Below are 24,625 nucleotides of genomic sequence, written 5' to 3'. Positions count from 1 at the left end.
TCAACAACTCTACTTTACATGGAAAAATGGCAGATACTGCTCTGGAAAAAACTTTATCCCCTACTCTACCAGCTGAAGCAAAGCTGCTGGTTCATTGGGGCTCTCAGTCCACAGAGAGTCCCTAAATGCCTGTGACTGAGACTGTGGTTTGGCTAAGCTGAAACCCAATGCTGCCCCTGGCTGACACAGCCATGCAATCTCATTGCCAGTGATGCAGAATCAAAAAATGGAATGTCGTCGCTCCGCTTGGTGGGCAGAGCTCAAGGCCATTTCATAGTTCTCACCAATAACCCCTTTGATCAACTTTCCTATAATTTTACTGACTCTTGGGCTGTTGCCAATGGCTTACTTATTTGGTCTGCCATTTGAAAAACTAGACTGGCTAGATATCTCTCTTTGGAGCTGCAAACTGTGGAAATAAACCATAACTGCTTATCTGGGTTACTCAGGTGAATGCCCACAGAAGAGCCTGGTCTCTGATAAGATCGACCAGAATCAAGCTGCTGATGGAAACGTTTTGTGAGGATTATCCCCATTGCTGCCTGGGTCCATATCATACCAGACATGACAAGACATTCACCATCTCAGACTGGGCACAAAGTAAAGGAATCAGTTTCTGATTTGGACTTATGACTACTGCCAAAATTTGACTTGTTTTACAATGAGGGAGTCCACATAGAAAGAAGCACTGTCCACACCTTGCTCCTGGCAGATGGACTTTATTGGATCTCTAAGGGCTATCAGTGGTGCCTCTCCACTGTTGCCACTTTAGGGTGCAGTGTTGTTATTCTAGGTCACCTCCTCCATCCATACCATCATGCCCCTTGAAGCTAATCTGCGTCATGTTTTCAGCTTCCCAGAAAACATGACAATGGTGTGCCTTTTATTGCAAAGCCACTTGGCAATGGGATGATAGTTAAGGTATCAATGGACCTTTCATGTTTACTACTACCATTCAAAGACTGAAACAGCCTTCTCAAAAGCTGACTAAAAATGATATTTTACTTTCTTCCTCACCTCCTCTTGGCCCGCATACCTTAGTAAGACAGCTTGGTCATGAATCTGCTGTCCCCTTGAAAGTATCATCTCCTCTAGTAATGATCAAGATGAACGGGGTGGGAGGTCATATTTTGGAAATCCCTGGACATGAAGCTTCTTTCTTTTTTCTAAGATCCAAACAGCAACCCCAGGCTGCCCTAGCTGGTACATCCTCTGGGTGGCAGCCCAGCTAAAAGGGAAGTCTAAGAGATACAAACTTACCTCTGGCCCAGCTACTTGGATTCTTTTGTTGGGTTTATTGGTCCTAGATTATAAGGATACTGACCATTTGTTTCAGTTCACTCCTCATTAAGTCCCAAGTCCCACACAGACCAAAGTTGGGGACATAATCAACCTCTGTAAGTTTTATGAAAATGTTCTTGTCCCTCTTGTTGAAACAGGGAAGGATTATGATTGGGGCCATTCAAGTCACATGCCAACCCCTGTAGCCAATCACTGGCTACACTGATGTCAAGCGCTATAGCCAAGAGGATGGTATTATGATTGGCTGGGACTTGTGGTGGGGGTAAGCAGTTCCCTGAGGGTGGGATATTGTTTATGTGAAAAAGGGACACTGAAAACCCACACTTACAGACCACAACTTCACATATATAAATAAAGGAGTAACTAGATATATTACATGCACATCCCAGAAAAACTGAGAAATCCATTGGCTAAATTTCCTCTCAACTTAATTTTCTGTCAATATGGAAGACTTTAGATAGTTAATTCTCAACTAAGTCAGAAAGTGTTCATTTCCCTGGAATCAAGGTATGTTGATGATTAAATGAGAAAATAAATGATCTTTGACACATGGCAGACAAAAAGTTTTATTTTCTCCCGCCATTCCACTATTTCTCCTTTCTGCTATAGGGTTACTAATAAAAATATAAGTCATGATTGGTGAGAAACACTTTATTCACTGTTTGAATTGAAATAGTGTGAATTGAAACATGTGAATTTTAGAAAGCCTATGCTGAATGGCATTGCTGATCTGCTTACCATCCCCCATGAAGGATAAAAATACTCTTGTGTTCAGCCTTATTCTAATTTGTGGTTCTATTCCAATAAGAAACTTTATAATTAGTTCTATTTAAAATAACACACCAATCTTGTATACCTTATATCCTCAGGCTCAATTTTCAAGCCACTTCGACTTTCATGGTTAAAGATAATATCAGGCATGCTTTGATGAGTTCAAACTCTCATGTACCTGGGTATGAGGGTCATAGTAATTATCTGCTTTGTCTTCTTCCCCTGTGACCTGATAATCTCTATTTTGGACCTTCTTAACCTTCAACTATTGACTCAGCTCAGTCTAAGTCTCAGACTTGTCCCATCCTTAGAGGAGCCCAATTCAATAGTTCTATAGCCTGGATTTGTCAGTGCTTCTATTCCTAGTCTGGTATTTTATCCTGCTCACTTATCTTGTTCTTTGGTACTCCACACAAGTTCCTTAAATGGGTTTCATTGGCTCCCTGCCTGACCTTCAGTTCCTCAGGACTATTGCTCTTCTGTGGCCTCTTGTTTCCTATGTACTGCATTCCAACCCTTGAACTGCTGATCCCTCTTCCACACTGCTTTTGCTGCCAAATGCCTAGCAGGTCTTCTGCTTGTTGTTGGTACCTTCTTTTCACTCCACCTTTAACTCGTCATTGGATTTAACCACGTGGAGTTCTTTGATGACCCAGTAAAAAGGGATTTGGTGGATTGATGAGCACTGAAGCCAGAATGCAGGGAGCTGGTATAGACTTTCTAAGAGACTTGGCTTTGAAGGAGTGCAAGGAAGTAGCATAGTAGCTTATTTAGAGGAGGGATATTTGAGCACATTTATAGGTAAAAAGGAATGATCTAGTTTTTTATTCTTGGCCATATGATGCAGGAAATTGCCCTGAGACCATCAGTTGCTTTTATGCTAGATTTGGAGGGAAAAGAGCAGCTGAGACCAACTTGTGTGTCCAGCAGTGAGTATCTTTGTGGTAAACAATTATTGACAGGTTACTTTTCAGTCTCACTCAAAGGGTTTATCATTACCCTATCGATTTGAATTTCTAAGTCTTCTGCCTCTTGTATCTTGATAATCCACATCTTTACAAGGTATATAATCTAAAGCTGGGATGTGATGATGGGAGACCAGAGAACAGACAAGACAAAAAAGTCTGCATGAGGCAAATCAGGTAGGTAGGAATGAGAGTTTGGTATGTGTCCTAGTCATATTCCAGAATAAGCAAAGAGAGAGCCAGTTCCTGAACCCAATTTAAGCAACTTTAGCTTTACCTCATTCCACACAGTTGTCTACTGTGTTTTTTAAATCACTTCATGGGATTAGGGAACCTCTCAAATATAAAGGACACTAAACTTATACTAATGTAAGATAAGCACTGATCTATCATAGCTGCAAATATTTTCAAAGACAGACAACTAACTGTGGGACTGAAGCCTAGAACACGGGAGTTATGTTTATCTAGCGCCATGCTATACAATATGGCAGTCTCTTGCCATATGTAGCAATTTTAAATTAATTCAAATTAAATAAAATTAAAAGTTCAGTTCCTCATTTGCACTAATCACATTGCAAATGTCCAACAGCCACATGTGGGAAATGGCTACCATACTGAAAAGCAAAAATATAGAACAATTATATCATTGCAGAAAGTTCTATTGGACAGTGCTGATCTAGCAATATCCTGGGTAAAGGGTATCCTGCTAATTCAGAAGGGTGGGCATCTGATTATCATAACTAAAGTATAATATTTGTTAAGCTATCCAGTTTCCATTTCTCTGATTCTCTACTCACCAACTCTGAACCGCTACTTTCTCAAATTTCTGGTGTCTGGAAAGAAAATGAACTAACTGGAAAACAACAAATTTCATCTTGCTTGACAATCACAATTCCCATTAAATTCATAAATTTTCTTTCTGATTTAACAATGAGTGCTGGAGGATATCTATTTGAGAGAAGGTCAATTTGGTTACCCCTGAGTGAATCCAAACATTGGGAAGGTCTTGCTTGAGTGACAGAAAGTGACAAAATACAGAGCTGGAAGAGACATGAGAGACTACCACCCTCCATTCTCTGACCTCCTTCTCCTCACCCTGCTCACTTCGGCCAGGCTAGATGTCCCCACTCTGTCCACACCTGCACATACCTTTATCATAACCCTTACTATTTTATTATTTGTTTTTAAAGTGATCTATGCCATTAATTGTAAACCAGCTAAGGGCAGAGACTTCTCTTTATTCACCCCCAGTAACTAACAATGCCTGGCACACAGGAGGTTCTTAAAACTAAGCTTCTAATACAAATACATTGGATGGTGCAAGTTAGACTTTTAGGGCCCGGTTAGCAGTTCCCTGATAAAGGTACGAATGGAAAATAAAAGACCATATAGTGACCTACAGCAATCTCATCAAGCTAACTTTGGAGGTTGGGAGCAGGGGGAATGGAAGAGGCAGATTAGAACAATTCAGAATTCACCATCATTGCTCAACCCAGGGCTTCCCAGGTAGGAAATCTAACATTTATGAAACATCTAATATATGCTAACGTTTCACAAAAATGAAATCCTCCCATAAATGTTATGAACTATGATTTCCACTTTACAGATTAGAAATGAGCATCAGAAAGGATAAGCAACTTGAACAAACACAAGTCGACTAAAAATAGCCAAGCTAGTTTCAAAGTCCAGACCTATCTGACACTTCTGTATCAGACATAAATGGGAATAGTCACTAAATCTTGTGGAAGAAAACTAGCATTCAAAAAAAAAAAAGGGTTCATTTAAGAGACATGGCTTCATCATAAAAGCACGGAAACTCCACTAATCTTTTATTTTTCCTATTTGACTTCTCAAGAAGGGTGGCATAGTTAAGAATTTTCTTTGATATGGTTTGATATCTGTACTTTCTTTTTCTCTATTCTGAGGCTTTTCCATAAGAATATTCACTTTAATCTGACTGCTACTGCATGGCTGGAGAAGTGGATATGCAATAACGCTTTCAAACTCTTTTATCTCTTTCTTCCCTCTCTCATGCTTCTCACGTGTAGGCGGCTGGCTCTGGGCTTTTCTCAAGACTTTTTCCTGGAGTTTTTGCTCTACAAGTTCTCTGCCTCGAATCATGCGCTCCTGGTGATCTTTAATTTGCATCTGTTCCCTCTCATTTACCTGCCTTCTTCTCTGTGCGTTCTGGATGCCTTGGTTTTCTGGCACAATTTTGGGGAATTTTATTCCACTAGGGCGTGGTGGTAATGGCCTAAATTTTTTATTCTTAAACTCTCTGACCTGTCCTACTCGATGTATGTGCCTGTCTATGTGTTTCATTTCTCTCTCAGGTACCAAATAATACCATTTTTGTCTCTCTGCGCTTTGGGTTGTTTCCCCCTCTAATCTCTTCTTGATTTCGTTGCCTGCCTTTTGTTCTTCCATCATTTCCATTATTTTTTTATTATAGTAAGACTCCGCTTTGGCAAGCCAGTAGTCAGGACAAAGCGCTTGCTCTCTACAGAGTGCTTCCCGCTCCTCTTGACATTTTTGAAGTATCAGTTGTCTTGCTGCTGTTGTATGCATGCCACCTAAGTTCTGCCAAAGTGAGGGACAGGATTTTATGATGTGACTGCCTTTTTACTTTAAACACATTTAAATAGGAGCCTATCCTCATTATTGACACCAAGAAAGGACACATGATCTTTCATTTACTTTGGAGTAATAGTGATTTTGATTCCATCATTCCTAGGGGAGCCTGCGAGGCTCTGAAAGTAGGAGTACCCACCACCAAAATAACTAGTTTTTGAAAAACATAGTGTTGGGAGTTTTAAAAATAATACTTTGTTTTGCAAGTAAAGATTTAGCTAGATAACATCTGTCAGTGTGGACACACTACCAGAAGGTGTCACTTTGGCAAAAGGATTTTAAACCTAACTTTCCTTCTCCTAGTTGTCCCAAACTGTATGATGTGAAGATAATTTATTTACCAAGATTTTCTTCTCCAGTGGGGAAAGCTGACCTGCAGCAATCCTGGGATCTTTAGATACTTTAGCCCAAGCCAATCTGTAAGATTAAAAAGCAAAGGTAGATTAGAATGTGGGAGGTATCAGAACAAATTTGATTACAGACTGACTGAACCAAAACACCCAATTGTTTTGGCCAAGGCCAAGGGTATGTCCCTCAAAAACAGAAAACCTGACAATAGGTAGGACTACAGCAGGGCCAGTCCCAATGGGAAACCACTGCATTCTTATGGTGAAGAATAATAAATGCTCCTTTAATAAGAACATATAAATAAGAGCATATATAGTCATCCCTCAGTGTCTGCAGACTACCCCCCAACATCCCTTGGTTCCAGGATCACCCCCATATACCAAAAATCCATGCACTAGTCCCTTATATGAAATGACATAGTAATTGCATATAACCTGGGCACAGACTCCTGTATAACTGAAATTATCTCTCAATTAATTATAATACCTAACACAATGTAAATATTATGTAAATAGTTTGTAAATATAATGTAAATAGTTGTGAGTACAATGTGAATGCTATGTAAACAGTTGTCAGTGCATGGCAAATTCAAATTTTGCTTTTGGGAGACTTCTAGAATTTTGTTTTCCAAATATTTTCCACCCACAGTTGGTTGAATCTGTGGATGGAGAACCCTCAGATACAGAGGGCCAACTTCAAGCCTTTCATATAAACTAAAAGCATACTTCTCCTGTGGACTCAACGTGGACCATTCTGAGTCTTGTACCAGGGACTGAGAAAGTGAAGAGACAGGCTCCTTGGAGATGCATTGCCCAAGCATGTCTATGAGAGTACGCTGAGTCCCACAGCCTTCTTTGTCTCCTGAGATAATTCTTGACTTCAGTGTTATCAGTTCATCCCCTTTGTGCACTTTCTTGAGCCGGGCCCTCTCTGCCTCTAATAACACATATAGCATCTCTGTCCCATTATCTTTTGTTCTGAATTCTGTTCTTATTTGATCGCCCACCCCTCTGCTTGCCTGCCTTACTCTATCAATCATCCTTTACCCTAAATTCATTATGAGATCATTCCCCATTGATATCCTGGGGATCAGAATTTGTAGTTACCCTAGGTTTATTTATAGGACAGGCTGATGGCAACACAAGTGAAGACTATCAACTTTTTGTGTGTCATCCCTGATCTAAACTGAGTTTACTGTGAGGTCATAAATAAGCCACTAAGGATCCCTGGCATTTCATCTCTGTACTTTTGTTTATACTATTTATGGTTTGGAGCATGGGCTTTGAAACCTAACAGGGCTATGCTTGAATCCTAATACCACCACTTTCAAGGTGTGTGATTCAGGGCAAGTAACTTAATCTCTCTCTAAATGAGTTTCCTCAACTATAAAATGGAGATATAAGACAAAATTTCACTTCTTGGGGTTACAAAGAACAAATGAGATTACAGAGCCTGGCACAATGCTTGATAAAAGTTCTCAATAAATGTCAGTTGTCTATCCTCCACAGGTTATGCCCTTGCCCAGGAAGTCTTTCCAGTCTACTATATGTAACACTGATATCTGCCTTTCTATGAACAGATTTTCTACTTCTGCAGTTCATTTGAAAATCAGTCATAGTTTCCATTGTGATATCTGTATTCATATATCACCTTTTTCCTTTTTCCAGGGGGAGGTAATTAGGTTTATTAATTATTATTATTTTTAGAGAAGGTACTGGGGATTGAACCCAGGACCTCATGTATGCTAAGCATGCACTCTATCACTTGAACTATACCTGCCTCCACATATCAATTTTAACGTTTTGATGTTGAAATTCAGACTCATAAAAGAGTGGAGGCTATCATTTTTTCATCTACAAATACAATGGTCTATCTATAATATCAGAAAGGATCTGATACCAAATATTGGCTCTCACTGACCTCAGGCACATTCTTAATTGCCTATGTATACCTATTTTGAGATTTTAAAAAATGTAACCACCTAACTTTTATTTCTCCATATGTAGTATCTAGCACAGTACTTAACATTAGAGTCTGTAATTCCATGTTCTCAAAAGTAATTATTTATTGATTAATGATTAATTATCCTTATCATCTATCTGAGCATCTTTCCCTCTTACATTCCTCTATCATTTTATCAAAACATTTACCAGTCTTCCTTGAAGTATACAGGCATATTTGTTTTATATGCCTATCTTGCACACTCACATTTTGTCCTGTAAGTGTATACTTTCATTGCATTCCAATTAGTCACTTGTACTCCTTAATGTCAGAGAACACAGTTATCAGCTTTGCAGCTCCAACTTCAGCTCAGAGACTGGCACTGGTGCTTAATAAATACTAACTGAGCAGACTGTGAGCTTTTGTTGGGAAAGGGCCATGCCTTCTAATGCTGTGTTCCTTAACTACATTAGGACAATATTCAACTCTGGGTTGATCTGTATTGAATTTTGTCAAATTTTAAAGGGAAAGTTGGGGAGAAAAGATGGTAATTTCAATTTCCACTTTCAAAGGAGACAGACACAGAGAAGTGAGAACAAAAACTTGCCTACCATCGTGGGCTCAGCAAAAGACCTCCCTTTCTAAGACAGACAGCTTATTATGGGGCTTGTCACTCTCCAGCAGCTTGCTCAAGAGTTTTAACCCCCTCACTGTTTGTCTTTCCATTCTTGCAGAGAAGCAGATCAAAGCCTCTTTCAAGGATAGATCACAGGTTGTTTCCTTTAAAGGAGAAACTAGTGATGGCTCCAAAACTTTGTTATGTTAGTAGTTTAGCACAGCTATCTGGTTTAGTGGGGGTGGAAAGACTGGGAGAGAACTAGGAAACTCATCCAGAAGCTATCCCTTCAGGACAAGTTTCTATTTTAGATTGTAGGTTACAGATGAGTTAAAATAACAAGGTTTCTAAAAAAATACTTGTCCTCATGTTTTATAAAAGATAGGGAAATGTCACCTGTCCACCTAATGGATGACGATGATGATTTAGAGTTGGGCAGATGGGAGGCAGGGGACAAGGTGAATGGGGATCCGCAATTAAAATCCAAACTCTACAAGTCTTATTGAAAGCCTGCCTACCCAAGGCTGCTCCCTTGACTAATGCTAACCTCCCTCAACCCACAGGCATTTAAGGAGGAAGAAGTCCCAAACTCTTCTGTTCTGCCACTTCCAAAGTCCTGAGCCCCTTCCCAAGTGTCCTACATCATCCCTGTTTCCTTTCGTTCCTAGAGACTAAGCATTCCTCGTCAGCCTTCACCCTCACCACTTCCTGCCCCGTAAGAAGTCGACTCACGGCCCTTCCAAGGGCCCAGAACAGTCCCCACAGTACGCGAGCCAGGCCGGACTCTGCAGAGAGCCCCGCGAGGCCCAAGGAGCGCTAGAACTGTAAATTCCACAATGTTCCGCTTTGTTTTTAACCACTGTCCAGCCGCTAATAAATTAGTATTCGCTAGTTAGTACGATTTTTCAGGAGAAGCGCCCCCAGTGACTACGTCCCTGTAAAATCCGAGACCAATAAAATAAACATCCCAGGACTGAGTCCTGCGGGGAAACGTAACGGAAGACGTAGCTTCTATTACATTTTCTTATCAGACGTCACAGAGCCAGGCTGAAGGTGGCGTTACAAACTCCCTCCAAAGAGGTTCCTCTCCCTCTCTACGGACCACGTCTGCGATTAGTTATGACGTCACAGCCAATCGTGAGCCCGGACGCTTAGACGCTCTAGCCCGCCAGGCGCTCACTGCTCCATCGCCGCGCAGAACTGGCGCTCTAGGCCGCCGCGTTGGTTGGCCTCGTTCGCCTGCTCCAGAAAGGCCCCAACTTGTCGTATTCGAGGCGGGCTGGGAATTCCGGACCTTTGGGTTCCTTGGCGGCACAGGCAAAAAGCATGCTTGGGAGGATGGCTCCGGTTCTGTATGCTTAGGTCCAGGGACAGAATAGGAGTGACCCTTCAGTGAGGAGGGGGCTACTCTCTTTCTTTTGTTAATAAATTTCTTATCCCCTGCGTAGCCTTCGACCACCGGTCCGTCATGGAGCTCGCCGGCACCTGCTCCAGCTTTCAGTCAGACCTGGATTTCTGTCCGGATTGCGGCTCGGTCCTGCCTCTGCCCGGAGCTCAGGACACGGTTACCTGTACTCGCTGTGGCTTTTCCATCAACGTGCGAGGTGAGGCGCTTGTACGCAGCGGCCCCGGCCGAGGGCCCAGCATGGAAGGGCCAGAGGCTGGGGGACTTCACGATCGGTAGTACTGAAGCGGGGGACCCTAAAGCAGAGGATCAGGCACCTATACTTTTGGTCTTGGGACGACATCTGAAGGGAGCAATATAAAGCCTCCTGGTCTAATCCAGGGAGTCGTGGGTGCCAGACCCCCTCTGCTTGTCTCCGCAACCAATTCTTACTGCCTCCGCAGACTTTGAAGGGAAGATGGTGAAGACTTCATTTGTGTTCCGCAAACTGGGAACAGCCATGCCTGTGTCAATGGAGGAAGGACCTGAATTCCAAGGACCCGTGGTATGTGAATTACATCGAGGACTGGCCCCGTTAGAGGGTGGGAAAGAAATGGAGAGGCGATTGCTGAGATCTGAAGAGTTTTGTACTCAATTCCAAGGGGAGGAGTGGGGGTCTTTAAAACAGCAGAGTCTGAGGAGTGTAATAACCTGATTGATTATCTGTGAGAAGTAGGGGGAATTATTAACCCAGTTGCTTCCCAGGTTGACAGGCGCTGCGCTCGATGTGGTCATGAGGGAATGGCTTACTACACCAGACAGATGCGCTCAGCGGATGAAGGGCAGACTGTCTTCTACACCTGTACAAACTGCAAGTGTGTATCCTTTCCCTTCTCTCTGCCCTTTCTCAGTCTGTTTGCTACCTGAACAAATCCAGCGATTTACTTTTTGTACTGCATAAATCATTGTCTCCTTGGTCCCATCCCTCATTTCTGTACAGTTCAAGTAATAGGGAGATTTGTGGTCGTGGTTTTTGTTTGTTTGTTTCTTGTCCTTTTTTCCCCCAAAGTTACACTTTTCTCTTTTCATACCTAGTCGTCTAAATATTTTAGGATATTTAAAAGGAAATGAAAAAATACAGGAGGCAAGTGTTGTTCTTTGATCAGTATGTTACAGTGGAATCACCCACTACACTCAAGGTAGTTTTACTTGGATGAAAATTAGTCATGGATGATTTAAAGAACATGGATTCTCAGAATAGTTTTAAGGAATCCTCTATTTTTTGGTGTTCTGCAGTTTCACTACAATATATCAAGATGTGGCTTTCTTTTATTTATCCTGTTTGGGATTTGTTGGGCTTTCTGAAAGTGAGGATTGATTTTTTTTTTTCCTATCAACCTTGGAAAATTATCAACCATTATCTCATTGAATATTGCCTTTCCCCCATGTTCTCAATTCCCACATTCTGGAGCTTTCATTAATTAGTTGTTTATTAGATCTTATCTTCTACCCGCCATTTCTCTCACCCTTTCATATTCTCCATCTCCTTTCTCTTCATTGCTGCTTCTGGGTAAATTCTTCTGGTCTTTCTTTCAGGTCACTAATTCTGTCTTCATTTTACTTAAATTGTCATTACTTAAAATTTTTTTCTTGAGTTCTACTTGATTATATTTCAAATCCCCTCAGATTTTTTTTAATAATTTGTAATTCTTCAATGTTTTAAATTGTTCCTTTTATCCTTAAAATATGTATTATACTTAAATACATTAAACATGATATATTGTGTCCGATGATATATCTGATAATTCTCATACCCACAGGTTTTGTGGGTCTTATGCTGCTGTCTGTTATTTCTGTTGACTCTCGCATGGTCCTTTTTTTTGTTTTGTGATTTTTGACTATAAGCTCAGATTTTTTTAGAATTTGAAATATGAGACTTCTTTGAGGCCTGGGGTGAAAGCTATATTCTCAGCATTTGTGTTTCCTGTTCAGGTGCCTTGAGGCACTACCAAGCCAGAATCATGTTAAATGAATTCTCAGCTTCATGTATTTTGGAGAACGTAGGTAGTAAGAATTTGGGCTGCAAATCTAATGTAAAGGCCAGCTTTTGGTTAGAAATTCTCAGGATAGATTTTTTTTCTCCCACCATCTAGTGAGACAGTCAAATTCCTCTTCTGCAGAGTTGGATTTTTTTTTTCCTTGTTCACTTTTATATGGAGGGGTAGCCTCTTGGGGGTCTCAAACTCATGCAGAGTATCTCCTGTCAGACATTGTTGATTTGTCTCTGGTTCCTCCATGGGGCTGTCAAAACAGCAAGGGCACCGTGGTAGCAGGGGCTTCCGTTTTAATTTCCCTGTCTAGATTCCTGGTTTTACATCATTTCACCCAGTGTGAAGATGGCCTTTACTTCCTTGCCATCTCATCAATGGATTAAAACTATTTATAGTTATATCTTTTGAGAGTAGTTTTTCCCCATTTTGACCTATTTATTTTTACTTTTTTTTTTTTAATGAACAGCAGTTTTTAATTTTTATGAGGTCTGGCTTATCCTTTTTCTTTTATGCCTAGTGCTTTCTGCTTCCTAGGAAACCTTGGCATACTTCATAATTCACAAGATATATTTTTTAATCCTGCATCTTAAGGTTGTCTTGAATATGTGGAGGGTTGTTAAGGGGAGCTAGTCCTCCACCATCATAAATCAAAGTCCTTCTTGGTATTAAATTGAGTGCCTCATCTTACACTGCTAGAACCTCTTCCTTTGATCAAATATAACAAGTCTTTTCTTTCTTTATAGGTTCCAGGAGAAGGAAGACTCTTGATTTTTTTCCTGAGCAACTCAACAATCCCTCCTTCTCCTTGGAAGGTGAAGGATATTGGGTTCTTAGGTCTTTGACCACCTCCTGGTTGCACTGTTTTGCTCCTAGAGAAAAAGCATATCATCATGTGGTGATTACCATTGTCCTCAGAGTACTCCTACCCTGGTTGAATTTCCTTTTTAAAGTTTTATTTTTCTTTAGGAGCCAGACATATGTATGTTATTTATAACCTGTCTTATTCCAAATAAATTTAGTTTACAGAAATACATGTGTTCATTCAACAAATATATCATCTATAAAAAGATAATATAAATTAGTACATAAGAAAGAAAAAGAAAAATGAAGCCAGGATTGAGGCTAATATAAAAAGGCAATTAAAAGTATTCCCTCCCTATCTAAATCTATTTGGTTCCTGAGTTTAGGGAAGCAAAAAGTAGGAGTTTGGATAGGGAGAGATTCAACAGAAAACTTATCCAGATTCATTTGGTATGTAAGTTTGGACAAAAAAAAAAAAATCTGACACTAAGAGATACATGTGGACATTTTGGAAATTTTTTTTTATTGTTCTTGAGACAAATTTTATATATATATACATATATATATTCATTGTAATAGATTCATATATAGAAAGGTAGAAAGAAAAAAGTAAAAATTCAAAAGGGATCCCACTCCACAGAAATATGTAGATTTCTTTTTTAATGGGCTTTACTATATATACATGCTGAGTTGTATCTTGCTTTTTTCAGTTTGAACCAAAAGCTTAGAGGGGAAACAAATAAGTAATCCAGGCACAATAAACATATTCAGATTTCAGTCTGGGAATCAGTATTCCTGCATTCCTTGGTTTAAATGGTGATCAGAGGATGACAGTAATAATGATTATCTTGTAATTGTGTGGCCCTTTATATATTGAGAGCTCTCATACTATCTTGCTTGACCCCCACAGCAACTTGTAAGGATGAAGAGGGCAGTCTTTGCTGTACGTTTTAACACTTCTGGTAGTTGACTTTTCTGCCCGACTCGTGAAATCTTAATCAAATCTGTTCACGTTTTAAGCCATTCTCTGGCCTGTAACACCGACTGGATAAAGTCCCAGTTTCTTAGCAAAGCATAAAGGTACGCTTATATAACCACGCCTACCCGGCAATCCTCATCTGGCCCTTACATCCCAGCAGTACAAAATTGCATTTCTTTCAGTGCACACAACACGACTTTGTAACTGCTTTCTTTACCTAAAACAGCCATTTGTCTGTTTTCTGAGAAACTCTTTCGCTCCCTGAGAAACATGCACATATTTTTATTTTAGCATAAATTGGCCTGTATTGTAATTTATGACTATTTCTGTGCCTTACTCATCTCCACCACAGAGCGAGTTTAGGCAATATATAACTAAATTCAGTTTCACAGATGAGATTTACATCTATATTAATATCCCAGTATCATATTTTTGTTAGCATTTTTGCCAGTCTTCCTCACTAGACAGGGAGCAAAAACGCAGAATCTGAGTATTTTACGCACTTCCATCTTCAAGTTCTAGCGCAGTGAAAGGAAAAAATCCAATTTGAAGGTGCATTAAGTGCCCCGCTCAAACACCTACAGGCACAGGGCGAGGACTAGAACTCAGAATCAGTGTTTCCAACTGCTCCGAGGTCCCGATTCTCTAATTCCCAGATGAAACAATAAGGGGGAAAGATAGGCCATGGTAGGTTCACTACTACTGTCCCTTAGTTTCTCCGCCCTTCCACACATCCAAGGGATGGAGTCAGGGAAAGTGGGCTCAGCTACTGGATGCCTGAACCCAGTCCGCTGCCCCAAGCCCGTATCTACCCTTCCAGACCGCGGGTTACTGCTCTGTTGCGCAAGTGCCTGCTGCGCACGACTGCGCCTCTTCTGCTCCCACACCGCAGCGACGCCTCTTCCGCCGAATTTGTGTCCCCTCTTTGCGGCGTCTGCGCGCTGTCACATTACAGCGGAACTAATCTGACGACCCTGCGCTTTGACGCGTGTAGTGCGGGGAAAGGAAAAGTGGGACCACAGACTGCGTCATACCCGGAAGTGGAGAGCCGGAAGTGGGGTTGGACAGGTTATCCCCAGGGGTGGGGCAGCGGAGGCCCGGGAGGAGGGGGAAAAAAGAAGGTGGAGGATCCTGGCTACTAATCTGAACTGATACCGATTCTCTTAGACCTCAGAGACTCAGAAAAGAGAGAAGGGTGTCTCATCCCCCTTCCTCCCCTCCTCCCTCTCCTCAGCCTTAGCCATGGCGGAGGCAGGGGCCGGGCTGAGTGAGACCGTCACTGAGACAACGGTTACCGTGACAACCGAGCCCGTGAGAAAGGCGGGGGGAGGCGCTGTTTAGGGGTCGGGAGATACCGGGAGGGAAGGGATAGGGTTTTGGAGAGTTGCTGGAGGGGCTGGGCCTGGGGATATGGGAGGAGTGGGATTGGGAGAATCGCAAGGTATTGGGGATTTTCGGTGTGTCAGAGTTGGTGCAGAAGGCTGGTCCAGCGACGTGTAATAGAGTTAGAATGTAGGTGATGCTGCTTGGAATGGTGGTGTGTATAATTAACGGAAGAACAGGAACTTGGGGATTAAGGAGCCAGGAAGATGCTGGGGGAAAATGAAGGGCTGTGTAGCAAGAAAGCATGATTGGAGGCCAGCTATAGGGGAATTTGACTGGAAGCATATTTATCAATAAATATTTGTTAAAAGGATGAATATAAAAGGAAGGGGAGGAAATGAGGGAACAAGAAAATGGAAATGAAGATAGTATTTTGAGAAATCAGAGGTGATATAAATAGAGGGAAATGTAGCATTTTTGCAAAAACAGGCTAAATTGCTTTCAAAGGGAGAAGTTGTATTACTGGGTTTAGTAACCCCCCTGATTAAGGGAGTTTGGAGTAATAGTTACTAGAGCTGCCAGGATACCAGGGAATAGTTGGATAAGAGGTGAGAAGGGCTGGGCTTGAGGATGAGAGAGATGAGAATGGAATTCTTTCTTCAATGGGAAAAAGAATAGGGAGAGTCTGGAAAAAAAGAAAAGGAGATCAAAGATTAGGCATTGGCGACTGAGAAAACAATGTCCATGTATTAATACCACCAAGGATGATTTGGGGAGGAAGACGGAGAAACAGCGAGGATTATATTTTCCTTTGAAGATTTGCTGGGACCTTTCCTAGGTTAGGAATTGTGTCTTCTCTGTATACTAGTGGTTTACCAAGAACAGGAAATAATACTTTATGATTCCTCAAGGGAATCCCCGAGGTCAAAAACCTATTCTGTTTTATCTTCTCTCAGCACTCAGCTCCTCTGGCAACATGTCTATGATCCTGATTGAGCTGGGGAAGGGAAAAGAGGAGACCCCTGGGAGGCAGTGGGAAAGGTTAGTAGGAGGGGACTAGATGGGTATGCCCATCCTTCTTAACCTTCCAGGAGAACCGGAGCCTAACCATCAAACTTCGGAAACGGAAGCCAGAGAAAAAAGTGGAATGGACGAGTGACACTGTGGACAACGAACACATGGGGCGCCGCTCATCAAAATGTGAGTCATTGTTGGCCCCCAGTAACCCTGGAGTTCTGGCTCCCCTCTGCATATCTTCTGCTTCTCACAGCCACTGACCTTCCCAAAGCCCCCAGATGCTCATAATCCTGTCGCTGCCTTGGTGGTTCTCTGGCATCAGGGAGAGGAGGTTAAAGTTAGAGGGAAAGATGTAGGGAGGGGCTTGAATTGGGGTGTGCCAAGGCCTGAAGCCCAGAGGTATCGGAGGTGAAAGAAGTGGAGCTTGGGATTCCTGGCAGAAAAGGACAAAGGGGTTGGGTGCCTGAGTCCCAGGGCGTGGGCCTCGGGAAGCTGGATCCTGGAAGGTAGGAGAAAAGGCTGAAATTTTTACTGAGATCCAGTGGGAATGGAAGTGACACTGTATCTTAATTCTTCCTCCTTTTTAACTGGGCTCCTCCCTCCAAATCCAGGCTGCTGTATTTATGAGAAACCTCGGGCCTTTGGCGAGAGCTCCACGGAGAGTGATGAGGAGGAAGAGGAGGGCTGTGGTCATACACACTGTGTACGGGGCCACCGCAAGGGACGGCGTCATGCAACCCCGGGACCAAGCCCCACCACCCCTCCCCAGCCTCCTGACCCCTCCCAGCCCCCTCCAGGGCCAATGCAGCACTAAATTCCTCTCTCCCCCACCATTCCTGTGTTTGTCTGGTCCTGAATGTATTCGTGTGGCTCCCTGGGGACTAAACCCAGGGTTTGATACCTTCTCAAGCCCCCTCCTCCCCTCTCCTCTGCCTGATAGAAGGAAGAGGAAGAGAAGGGTGAACAGAGATCCTGGAATTCTGACTTGCTGCTATTCCAGAACCCAGACTTATGGGTTCCCCCAGCCCTCATTTCTCCTTGCAATACTCAGCATCCTCTCTCCAGGGATCCAGGCATCTTGGTCCCAGTCTCTCCCCTTTGTTCTCACTGCCAAACTGCCTGTCCTGGGATCCCGTTATCTTGCCCCCTTGCACTCTCTACTTGAGTCCCAAACACTTCAGTTGGGTTTCCAGCAGCCCCAGCTTTCACTGCCAGGGCCCTAGTCAGATTCCAGGCAATCTTGCCCCAGCTGTGCTTGTTAATCCTGGCTTAGCGCTCTTCCACTAATGTATTTATGTCACCCTAACTCATAGTCCTTGCCTGTGGGATGTGAGGTCTTACAGGAGACCTCAAGGCTCCTAGCCCTTTCCCTCCTCTTCTGCCTACTCCCCTTCTGCCCTTAAGAGGAGTTAGGAGAGAGAGAGGTCTTTGTCATTCTCACCTTTAATGGGAAATGGAAAAAGAAATAGTCATGTCCTCTCTCCTCACCCTTCTCATGTGATCTAGGGCTTCTGATGGAGCTGGCTTCAGGACTGGTCACTTAGAGCCAACTATCTCCTTAGCATTTGGTCTTCCAGCTTAGGAGACAGATCCAACATGGTCCCAGGGGCCTGGGTCCCTGGGAAAGGAAGGAAAGGGGAGGGAGCGAAGAGATGGGGGTAGGTCGTCTCCACTGCACTCTTACTCCTTCCTTCCTAGGCTTTGATGTCTCGCCAGCCCAGATGTCCAGCTCTCTGGCCCTCCCCTCCCCTTACTGGGATCTGGATGTCATTTTCCAGGCTTCTTGCCATGCAGAATTGCAGAGATCAGTCAAATCCATACCACCACTGAGATCTCATTTATTGCCACAGATGCACAAAATAAATAACCCAACATCACAAAACGTGTTAAATATGGGCCCATTTATACATACGGGGAAAGATGTGAGGCTATATACAAGGGTGAATTTGGGGTGTCTGGGCCATTCCCAGGTTGAGGAAAGTAAGGGTAGCACCATTGGTTCCTTGTATGTGCAGGGAGGAGTTTTAAGAAGGTTCTTAATGGGGAAAGGCTGTAAGCAGGGAAAGTCGTCCAGGTGTAATAGAACGGACCTGCCCCCACCTCCCAAAAAAGGGAGTCATAAGCTTCCTAGAGGACCTTAAGGCTGGGGCCAGTGTCCAGCCTCTTGGTTTTTGGGAGGAGGCTCTTGTTTCTCTTGAGGACAGGGCAGGGAAGCCCAAGCCTCAGAGCTGTGGAGAGGGCACTGGGCCCTTTGCCAAGAGGAGAGGCAGCAGTGGGAGGTAAATATTTGACCCGCAGGGCCTGTGTGTATTAAACATGGACCATTTACCAGTACTAACGGGGCAGGCCTGTTCCCCAATTCAGGCCTGGGATAGAGTATGGTAGAAGGGGAGGGATCCGTTGGGAAGGACTAGGGTAGCCGTGGGCGAGAAGCCTCTCGAGAGGGAGGGGGCAGGAATGGATTTGACTTTGGGCATGGATGTGGAAACTGGAGGCCAGTTGAGGTCCTAACTATTTGGGAGAAAGGAGACCATGTAGGTGGGTGGGGGGTGCTTATCAGTTCTGCCGCAGTGGGCATGTGGACATGATCCCGGGAATGAGTAAGGATTTTTGTGTCCCAGAGGAACCAGCCTCGCTTCGGGCCAAACCGGCGTAGGGGGTGTGGGCGAGCGTCTCAGCCTTCCGCGGGCACGATGCGGAGCGGGGCGCGGGGGTCGCAGGTGCACAGCAGCGGGAAGACGCGCTCCCCCAGGGGGCCGGGCGCCTGGAAGGCGAAGAGCAAGTCGAGGGAGCGGCCGTCGTAGAAGGCCACGCGGCCCCGCTCCCAGTCCAAGTCCACGCGAATGCGCCGCGGCGGGGGCCCGGCGCCGCCCAGCGGGGTGGGCTCCGGGGCCGTGAGCGCCCACAGGCGCCCGCCGCGGCCCTCCACGGCCCACACGGCCCCCGCGGGGCACAGCCCTACTCGGCCCTTGCGTCGCACCGACTCGCCGGCCGCGCCCACGGCATAGCGGCTCTCCCCGTCGTCCTCGTCCTCCCCGGAAGAGTCTCCGCAGGAGGCGGCGTCGGTGGTCTCCACCTCCCAGCAGTGGCGGCCCGCCCCGAAGCCCTGCGCGCCCAGCACCGCCGGGAGCTGATCGAAGCGCGCCGGGCTGTCAGGAGGAGCAGGCGTCCCTGGCGGGGCCAGTCGGACACCGCGGCGGTCCGCGGAGACGAGCAGGCGCCGGTGTGCGGTGCTAGGGTCCAGGGTGAGGTCGGCTGGAGAGGGGAAGGCAGGGGAAGACCGTGTGAGAGGCGGGACAGGATGGAGAGTACTCTGTGGAGGGCATGGAAGAAGCCTAGACAGCTCAAAAGGCGACTGTAGGACCAAAGACGGTGAAGGCATATGAAGAGCAGACCCAGGCAAGACCAAACCTGCGCTGATGGGCCACTTCCTTCTAGAGAATTGGACTTGAAGAAGGACCCTGCTGGCCCAGAGCAGGGAGCGCAGAGCAGAGATCAAAGGGCAGGGGGAGGGGGGGTTGCCTGGTTTGTAGGGATAGGGGAAGAGTGAGGCTGATCTGACTTCTGGGGAGGAGTGAGGACTGATACCTCAATCTGCAGCGTCTGGGGTGGGGCATGAGAGCTGTGTCAACTGGATAGGGAAGGTGGATGTAAAGAGGAAGACTGATACCAGATACCAGCACCCCAAGTAATAGAGGGAAGGGCCAGAGTAAGGAATCCAAAGCATCCTGAGAAACCAGCCCACCACCCACAGGAATAGGTGGGAGTAGACAGGCCTATTTCTATAGGGAGGGAGGAGCAAAGGAGGAGAGAGCAGACGGTGACAGCCAAAGGAACCAGAAAGAAATAACCATTGGCCTTGTCCGTAAGGGGTGCTTTGAGGAAAGATGTCTAGATTAGGGGTGCTAGAAGCAATCTGGGGTTAGTAGGATGGTGAGTGACCAAAAGGATGGAGCACCTTCTCTAGGCAGTTTAAAGAAGGGCAGAGGGCAATCTTGGGAGTGATTGAAGTCCCCAAAAGCTGCAGAGAAGGCCCAGAGCCCCAGGGGCAAGGAGATGCAGGAGTCCTGGGACGCTTCTGGAAAGGAGGATGAGAAGTGGTAGAAGCAGAGATTCCCCAGAAGCAGCCGCCCTCCAGGGGCCTGTTGTGTGACTGTATGAATAAAAAGGGAGAAAGTCTGAACTACGAAGTTTTAAGGACCTTAAGACCTTGTTGTGGGCTGAATTGTGTTCTCTCGCCAAAATATGAAATCCCCCAATACCTCAGAATTTGACTATTTAGAAATAGAATCTTTACAGAGTTAATCAGGTTTAAATGAGGTCATTAGACACGTGAAGTGAAGGAGAAGATGCAGGGAAAATGCAATCTCCAGGCCAAGGAATGCCTCAGCCTACCAGAAGCTAAGAGAGGGTCCTGGAACAGACTCTCCCTCTCAGCCCCTGGAAGGAACCAACACTGCCCACACCTTGACTTCTACCTCCTGATCTGTGAGACAATACATTTCTGTTGTTCAAGCCACTTTGTGTGTGATGCTTTGTTATGGCAGCCTTAGGAAACTAATGGAGACATCATAAAGGATGTGGTCATATTGAGAGAGAAAAGAGAACAAACAAACAAACCAGACTTTCATTCAGTTCCCTCCCTTCTGCCCTCCTTACCGGTCAGTCTATGAAGCATGTTTTTGACCACGGGATAATCTTCAGGGAGATCATCCTCTGAGTTAGATGACTTGGGCGTTGGGGCATCAAATCTGGAGAGAGGAGGGAGAAGGGGCAGGAAATTGGTAGACACCTGCCCCCTGATGCCCCCACCCCTACCCTACTCATATCTCTGGAGCAGAAAAGGGTGAAGCTACACCCTGAAAACGTGTCTTTGAGTGGGGATGGAGATGTGGGACCTGGGAGAAGGTGATGGATGTGGCAGCTGGTACTAGAAAAGAAGAAACAGTAAACATGGACTCACCTTCTCCACGTCTTCCTATTATCCTGCAGTGGGCAGAAGAAAACACGGAAGTGAGCTCTGGGCTTCAGACTGTGGGGAGCCCTCTCCCTCCACCCCCTCCTCAGGTAGCTGGGTCTGAGTTGGTGAGGTCCCTCCCCACCTCCGAGTGATCTCACCCTTTATCCCCTGTGGTCCCTTTTCCTTTCATTCTCCCCCTTTGCCTTTCCTGAGCCTTCCTTCCCTCCTTCACCACTTTCCCATCTGTCTAACTCCACCCCCTATCATCCTCCTCCCCTTCCTAATACCCCAAAGCCTCTCAGTTCCCCATCCCCCAGAGTCCTTACCTGTCTTTGCTTCCTGCCCTCCTTCCTTCTCTGTCCCTGTGTTTCCAATCCTATCCACCTTCCTGAGGGTGTATCCCGGATAAGCATCCCCCTCCCTCTCAATCACACAGACCAAACACATACCCAGAGCCCCTGAGCTAAGAGTTCACATATAAAAGCCTTATAATAACGCTGCTTCACCTCTTGCCATAAAAGCGCAGTGGCGTTTATTGGTCCCTTTGTTCTGTATCTCTCTTCCCTGACCAAGGAGGCCCCTGGACTTTGATGTGTCCCAGAGGGCCCAACAGATCTGCAGGGTACTACGGGAGCCAGGAGAGGGCGCTGGATACTCCCCCTCCAGATACTAGGATTCCCTCTTTCCCCTTCACTGTCCAGTGGGGATGGTAGGGGCAGACCAGTACCATGGTGAAGAAGAGGGGAAAGGCAATTCGCCTAATTATGCCAATTACACCTAGACTAATTAGGTATATGTAGACTTCAAAGAGTGGAAGCAAGACCCAAGACCGGCTCTGCTGCTGGGGAGAAGCCAGTCGGGAATCCGGGACGCCTGGGGGTCGGGCAAGGGAATGGGGTTGGTTGGTGGCCAAGGAGTCAGGGCCCAGGAGGGACGCTGGGGGATGGGTGAGTGGGTGATAAGGGTGGATGTAGAGAGGAGCCGGAGGTCCCCACGGCTGTTCTCCGGTGCCTTGCCTCCACTCATCGCTGCCTCTGCCTGGGGCCCTGGGAGGAGCGGAGGACAACGATAACAAACACAGAGCAAGGCTTAGGCCAGAGCCCCAGGGACCTACCCTACGACGCTACAGGGGCATTTGGATCTGCTCCCTCCTCCCTTCTCCCCTCCTTTTAACAGCCCCCTGCTTCTCTCCCCTCCACTCCAGCTTTTCCTCCGACCTCCTTCCTGTTCCTCCTTCCCTTGGCTAGTTCTGAACTCCCTTACCTCCCCAGCCCCCAGCTCGCTTCCGCCCCCGTCAGCTTCCTCCCTCCACTGCCCCCACCCCCGTCCCATCCCCACAGCCTGCTCCCTCCCCTCCGCCAGGTCTCCTCCTCCTAGGTGCCTAGCGGCGTCCCTCATCAGCCTCCCAGTTCCCGCGTTCTTCGCAAAGCCTCAGGGGTCTCCTCAAGTTCTTGTCTAGTGCCCCCAACGCCTTCTCTCCAGCCCCTCTGATGAGGCTCAGGCATCCGTCCAGCCGCCTTCCCTCTGGGCAAAGTGTCAACTCCGTCCCGTCGTTCTTCCTGGCACCTCTCACTTGACAGCTGCTGGTCGTTTGCTTTTCTCCATCTTTTGCCTAAACTTCCAGAAGGGCCTCGGCTCGGGAAGTACCATTCCCCGCTTCCCCAGGGAGCCACGGATCGCCCCGTACAGCGACAGCAGCGGACTCGCGAAGCGCAGCCCTGCCTCACCTCTCCGTGCGGGTCCAGGCAGCCCATGGTGGGGATGCGGCCCCCTCGGCGTTTGCCCGTGCGGGCCCCGGGCTCGGCCAGCTTCTCGCACAGCCCGCGGCTGATGCGCACCTCCACCGCCAGCCGCACGTTCGACCTCAGGCTGCGGCGGGGGCACGGCAGGCCGCAGCACGGGCAGGCGGTGGGGGACGCCTCGGGGCCGGTCGCCGGCGGGGTCCCCCAGCAGCGGGCCAGGCACGCGCGGCAGAAGCTGTGCTCACACGCCAGGAGCACTGGGTCCTCGAAGGGGCCCCCGCACAGCGGGCACGTCGCCAGCTGCTCCAGACGCTCCACCAGCCCCGGGCCCAGCAGCTCCGGCGCCTCCATGGGGAGCCAGCGTCTGGGCGCCGTCCCTTCCGCGACCACCGCGACCGCCTTCGGGTATGCAGATGGCTGAGCGCCTGTGCCGCTGGTTGCGTCGATGCCCCTCTCTCCGACTCCCGCATTAACTTTCCGACGCTCTTCTACCTTTCTGCTGGGATCGCCCCTCTCTTCAACCAGTCTGTCTCCGCCAATCTCCCCACTACGTCAGGCTTTATAGGGAGGAGGAGGCCCCTGCGGGAGGTAAACATCAGGCCTTGCGTAACACCCCATCTGGTTCTCCTGCTTCCCGGGTAAGGTTTGGGGGAGGAGGGTGGGAGGCAGGGACACCTAGGTCTCGAGCCGAGGAGGAGGTCGCTAGGGGACGCTATGGGGGCAAGGGAGCAATGTGTGCAGTGGCGGCCCCTGTAGCCCCCAGGAGGAGCCCGAATCTCACCTCCCCCTCGGCCTGTGGTGGACGGATGGGCAGAGTGCCCAGGCTCGCTTTTGGCATGTGTGCCCACATCGCCAGGGTATGAGTCATTCCAGGTGGCTGGCACACCTACATCTGGGGGCTTGGGGCCCCGGAAACGCAGATTCTGATTTGTGTGGCTTTGGCAGGCCTCTGAGCGTTGGTGTGTGGCTGTCATTCCCGGCCTCTCTTCGTTCCATCTTCCTGCCTTACCTATTAAGGGCTTAAGGACACTGAAGCTTTGGGATAAGGGGTGGGGAGCAGGCGCCCACACTCCCTCCTCAAGGAGTCAGGGTAGGGCTCTCTCAGCTCTACCCTGGGCTGGTGCCCAGGGCCTCTCTTGTTACTTTCTTCCTATGTCTCTCTATCTAGTTGTTTCTCTCTCTCCCTCTCTCTCTCTTTTCCTGTATATGTTTTGATTTCCACTCTTCTCTTTCTCTCCTTCTTTGGAATGTACCTAAAGGTTATCTGTTTTCACTCTTTCGGTCACCTGAGGCCCAGAGAGCTGGCATTGCCAAGGTCAGGCAGCAGAGAAATGACCTGAAGTGGAACCATACTCAGATCTGATTTATGTCCTTGCTGTGACTCCACTCTGCCTCTTTTTAATTTCCAATCCCTGAAACTCCCTTCTGCTTTCTGATTGTTCTCAGATCTTTCCTCATTCCCTCTTCCCTCACCTCTCCTCTTCCCTCTTCTCATCCCTTCCTCCCTGCTCCCTCCTCTTCCCAGTTCCTCCACCTTTCTCATGCCAGGCCTTTCTGTCTGGACACCCCTGGGGGGTTGTGAATCAGTAAACATTCAGATATCTACAACTATGATCACACACAATATTGTACAAACATACGTGTGCATCCCTCAATGTCCAAAAGCCCCAAAGTACACAGACTTATAGGCATGCAGACATCACAGATACCTGAATAGTCTCATATCTCTGGGACAGACACCCAGGATTATTTGGGGACAGATAGACATACTCAAAGAAAAACATGCAAAGAGAC

General features: G+C 46.6%; 3 protein-coding genes and 1 long non-coding RNA gene across 7 annotated transcripts; 2 read left to right on the top strand and 2 right to left on the bottom strand.

Annotated features, from left to right (window-relative positions):
• Positions 1-4,833: 4,833 nt before the first annotated feature.
• On the bottom strand, positions 4,834-7,104 carry LOC140687611 (uncharacterized). The gene is made up of 3 exons (XR_012062007.1): positions 6,743-7,104; positions 6,011-6,086; positions 4,834-5,618 (listed from the first exon to the last, which is right to left on the bottom strand). It is a non-coding gene; the product is annotated as an uncharacterized lncRNA (long non-coding RNA).
• Positions 7,105-9,733: 2,629 nt separating this feature from the next.
• On the top strand, positions 9,734-12,971 carry POLR1H (RNA polymerase I subunit H). Its single transcript, XM_031688320.2, has 5 exons — positions 9,734-9,891; positions 10,023-10,178; positions 10,423-10,523; positions 10,724-10,833; positions 12,753-12,971. Exons 2-5 carry the CDS (start codon positions 10,043-10,045, stop codon positions 12,775-12,777), a joined length of 372 nt encoding a protein of 123 aa, XP_031544180.1. The 5' UTR covers positions 9,734-9,891; positions 10,023-10,042; the 3' UTR covers positions 12,778-12,971.
• Positions 12,972-14,826: 1,855 nt separating this feature from the next.
• On the top strand, positions 14,827-18,020 carry PPP1R11 (protein phosphatase 1 regulatory inhibitor subunit 11). Of its 3 annotated transcripts, XM_072945455.1 has the most exons (4): positions 14,864-15,100; positions 16,204-16,312; positions 16,741-16,832; positions 17,828-18,020. In XM_072945455.1, the coding sequence occupies exons 1-4, from the start codon at positions 15,032-15,034 to the stop codon at positions 17,957-17,959; spliced, it is 402 nt and encodes a 133-aa protein (XP_072801556.1). In that variant the 5' UTR covers positions 14,864-15,031; the 3' UTR covers positions 17,960-18,020. The 3 variants fall into 3 exon arrangements, with proteins under 3 accessions (XP_006215335.1, XP_072801556.1, XP_072801557.1); XM_006215273.3 differs by lacking the exon at positions 17,828-18,020 and having other exon boundaries at positions 14,827-15,100; positions 16,741-16,962; XM_072945456.1 differs by lacking the exon at positions 17,828-18,020 and having other exon boundaries at positions 14,864-15,109; positions 16,741-16,962.
• On the bottom strand, positions 17,948-23,391 carry RNF39 (ring finger protein 39). Of its 2 annotated transcripts, XM_072945453.1 has the most exons (5): positions 22,817-23,332; positions 21,093-21,115; positions 20,789-20,880; positions 19,110-19,384; positions 17,948-18,893 (listed from the first exon to the last, which is right to left on the bottom strand). In XM_072945453.1, exons 1-5 carry the CDS (start codon positions 23,180-23,182, stop codon positions 18,804-18,806), a joined length of 846 nt encoding a protein of 281 aa, XP_072801554.1. In that variant the 5' UTR covers positions 23,183-23,332; the 3' UTR covers positions 17,948-18,803. The 2 variants fall into 2 exon arrangements, with proteins under 2 accessions (XP_072801554.1, XP_072801555.1); XM_072945454.1 differs by having other exon boundaries at positions 17,948-19,384; positions 22,817-23,391.
• Between the last annotated feature and the right edge of the window lie 1,234 nt (positions 23,392-24,625).

This window comes from Vicugna pacos, chromosome 20 (assembly GCF_048564905.1).
Source record: "Vicugna pacos chromosome 20, VicPac4, whole genome shotgun sequence".
NCBI classification, from domain to species: Eukaryota; Metazoa; Chordata; class Mammalia; order Artiodactyla; family Camelidae; genus Vicugna; species Vicugna pacos.
This window is presented reverse-complemented; position numbering and strand designations above follow the sequence as displayed.

Excerpts from the sequence above, each read along its gene's own strand:
- POLR1H (XM_031688320.2), top strand. The coding sequence starts at position 10,043 with ATGGAGCTCGCCGGCACCTGCTCCAGCTTTCAGTCAGACCTGGATTTC. Across the intron at positions 10,179-10,422 it reads CTTTTCCATCAACGTGCGAG|ACTTTGAAGGGAAGATGGTG; the intron begins GTGAGGCGCTTG and ends CTGCCTCCGCAG. Across the intron at positions 10,834-12,752 it reads TACACCTGTACAAACTGCAA|GTTCCAGGAGAAGGAAGACT; the intron begins GTGTGTATCCTT and ends CTTTCTTTATAG.
- PPP1R11 (XM_072945455.1), top strand. The coding sequence starts at position 15,032 with ATGGCGGAGGCAGGGGCCGGGCTGAGTGAGACCGTCACTGAGACAACG. Across the intron at positions 15,101-16,203 it reads TTACCGTGACAACCGAGCCC|GAGAACCGGAGCCTAACCAT; the intron begins GTGAGAAAGGCG and ends TTAACCTTCCAG. Across the intron at positions 16,833-17,827 it reads GCTGTGGTCATACACACTGT|GCTTTGATGTCTCGCCAGCC; the intron begins GTACGGGGCCAC and ends CTTCCTTCCTAG.
- RNF39 (XM_072945454.1), bottom strand. The coding sequence starts at position 23,182 with ATGGAGGCGCCGGAGCTGCTGGGCCCGGGGCTGGTGGAGCGTCTGGAG. Across the intron at positions 21,116-22,816 it reads GCCTGGACCCGCACGGAGAG|GATAATAGGAAGACGTGGAG; the intron begins GTGAGGCAGGGC and ends TGCCCACTGCAG. Across the intron at positions 20,881-21,092 it reads AATAGGAAGACGTGGAGAAG|ATTTGATGCCCCAACGCCCA; the intron begins GTGAGTCCATGT and ends TCCTCTCTCCAG.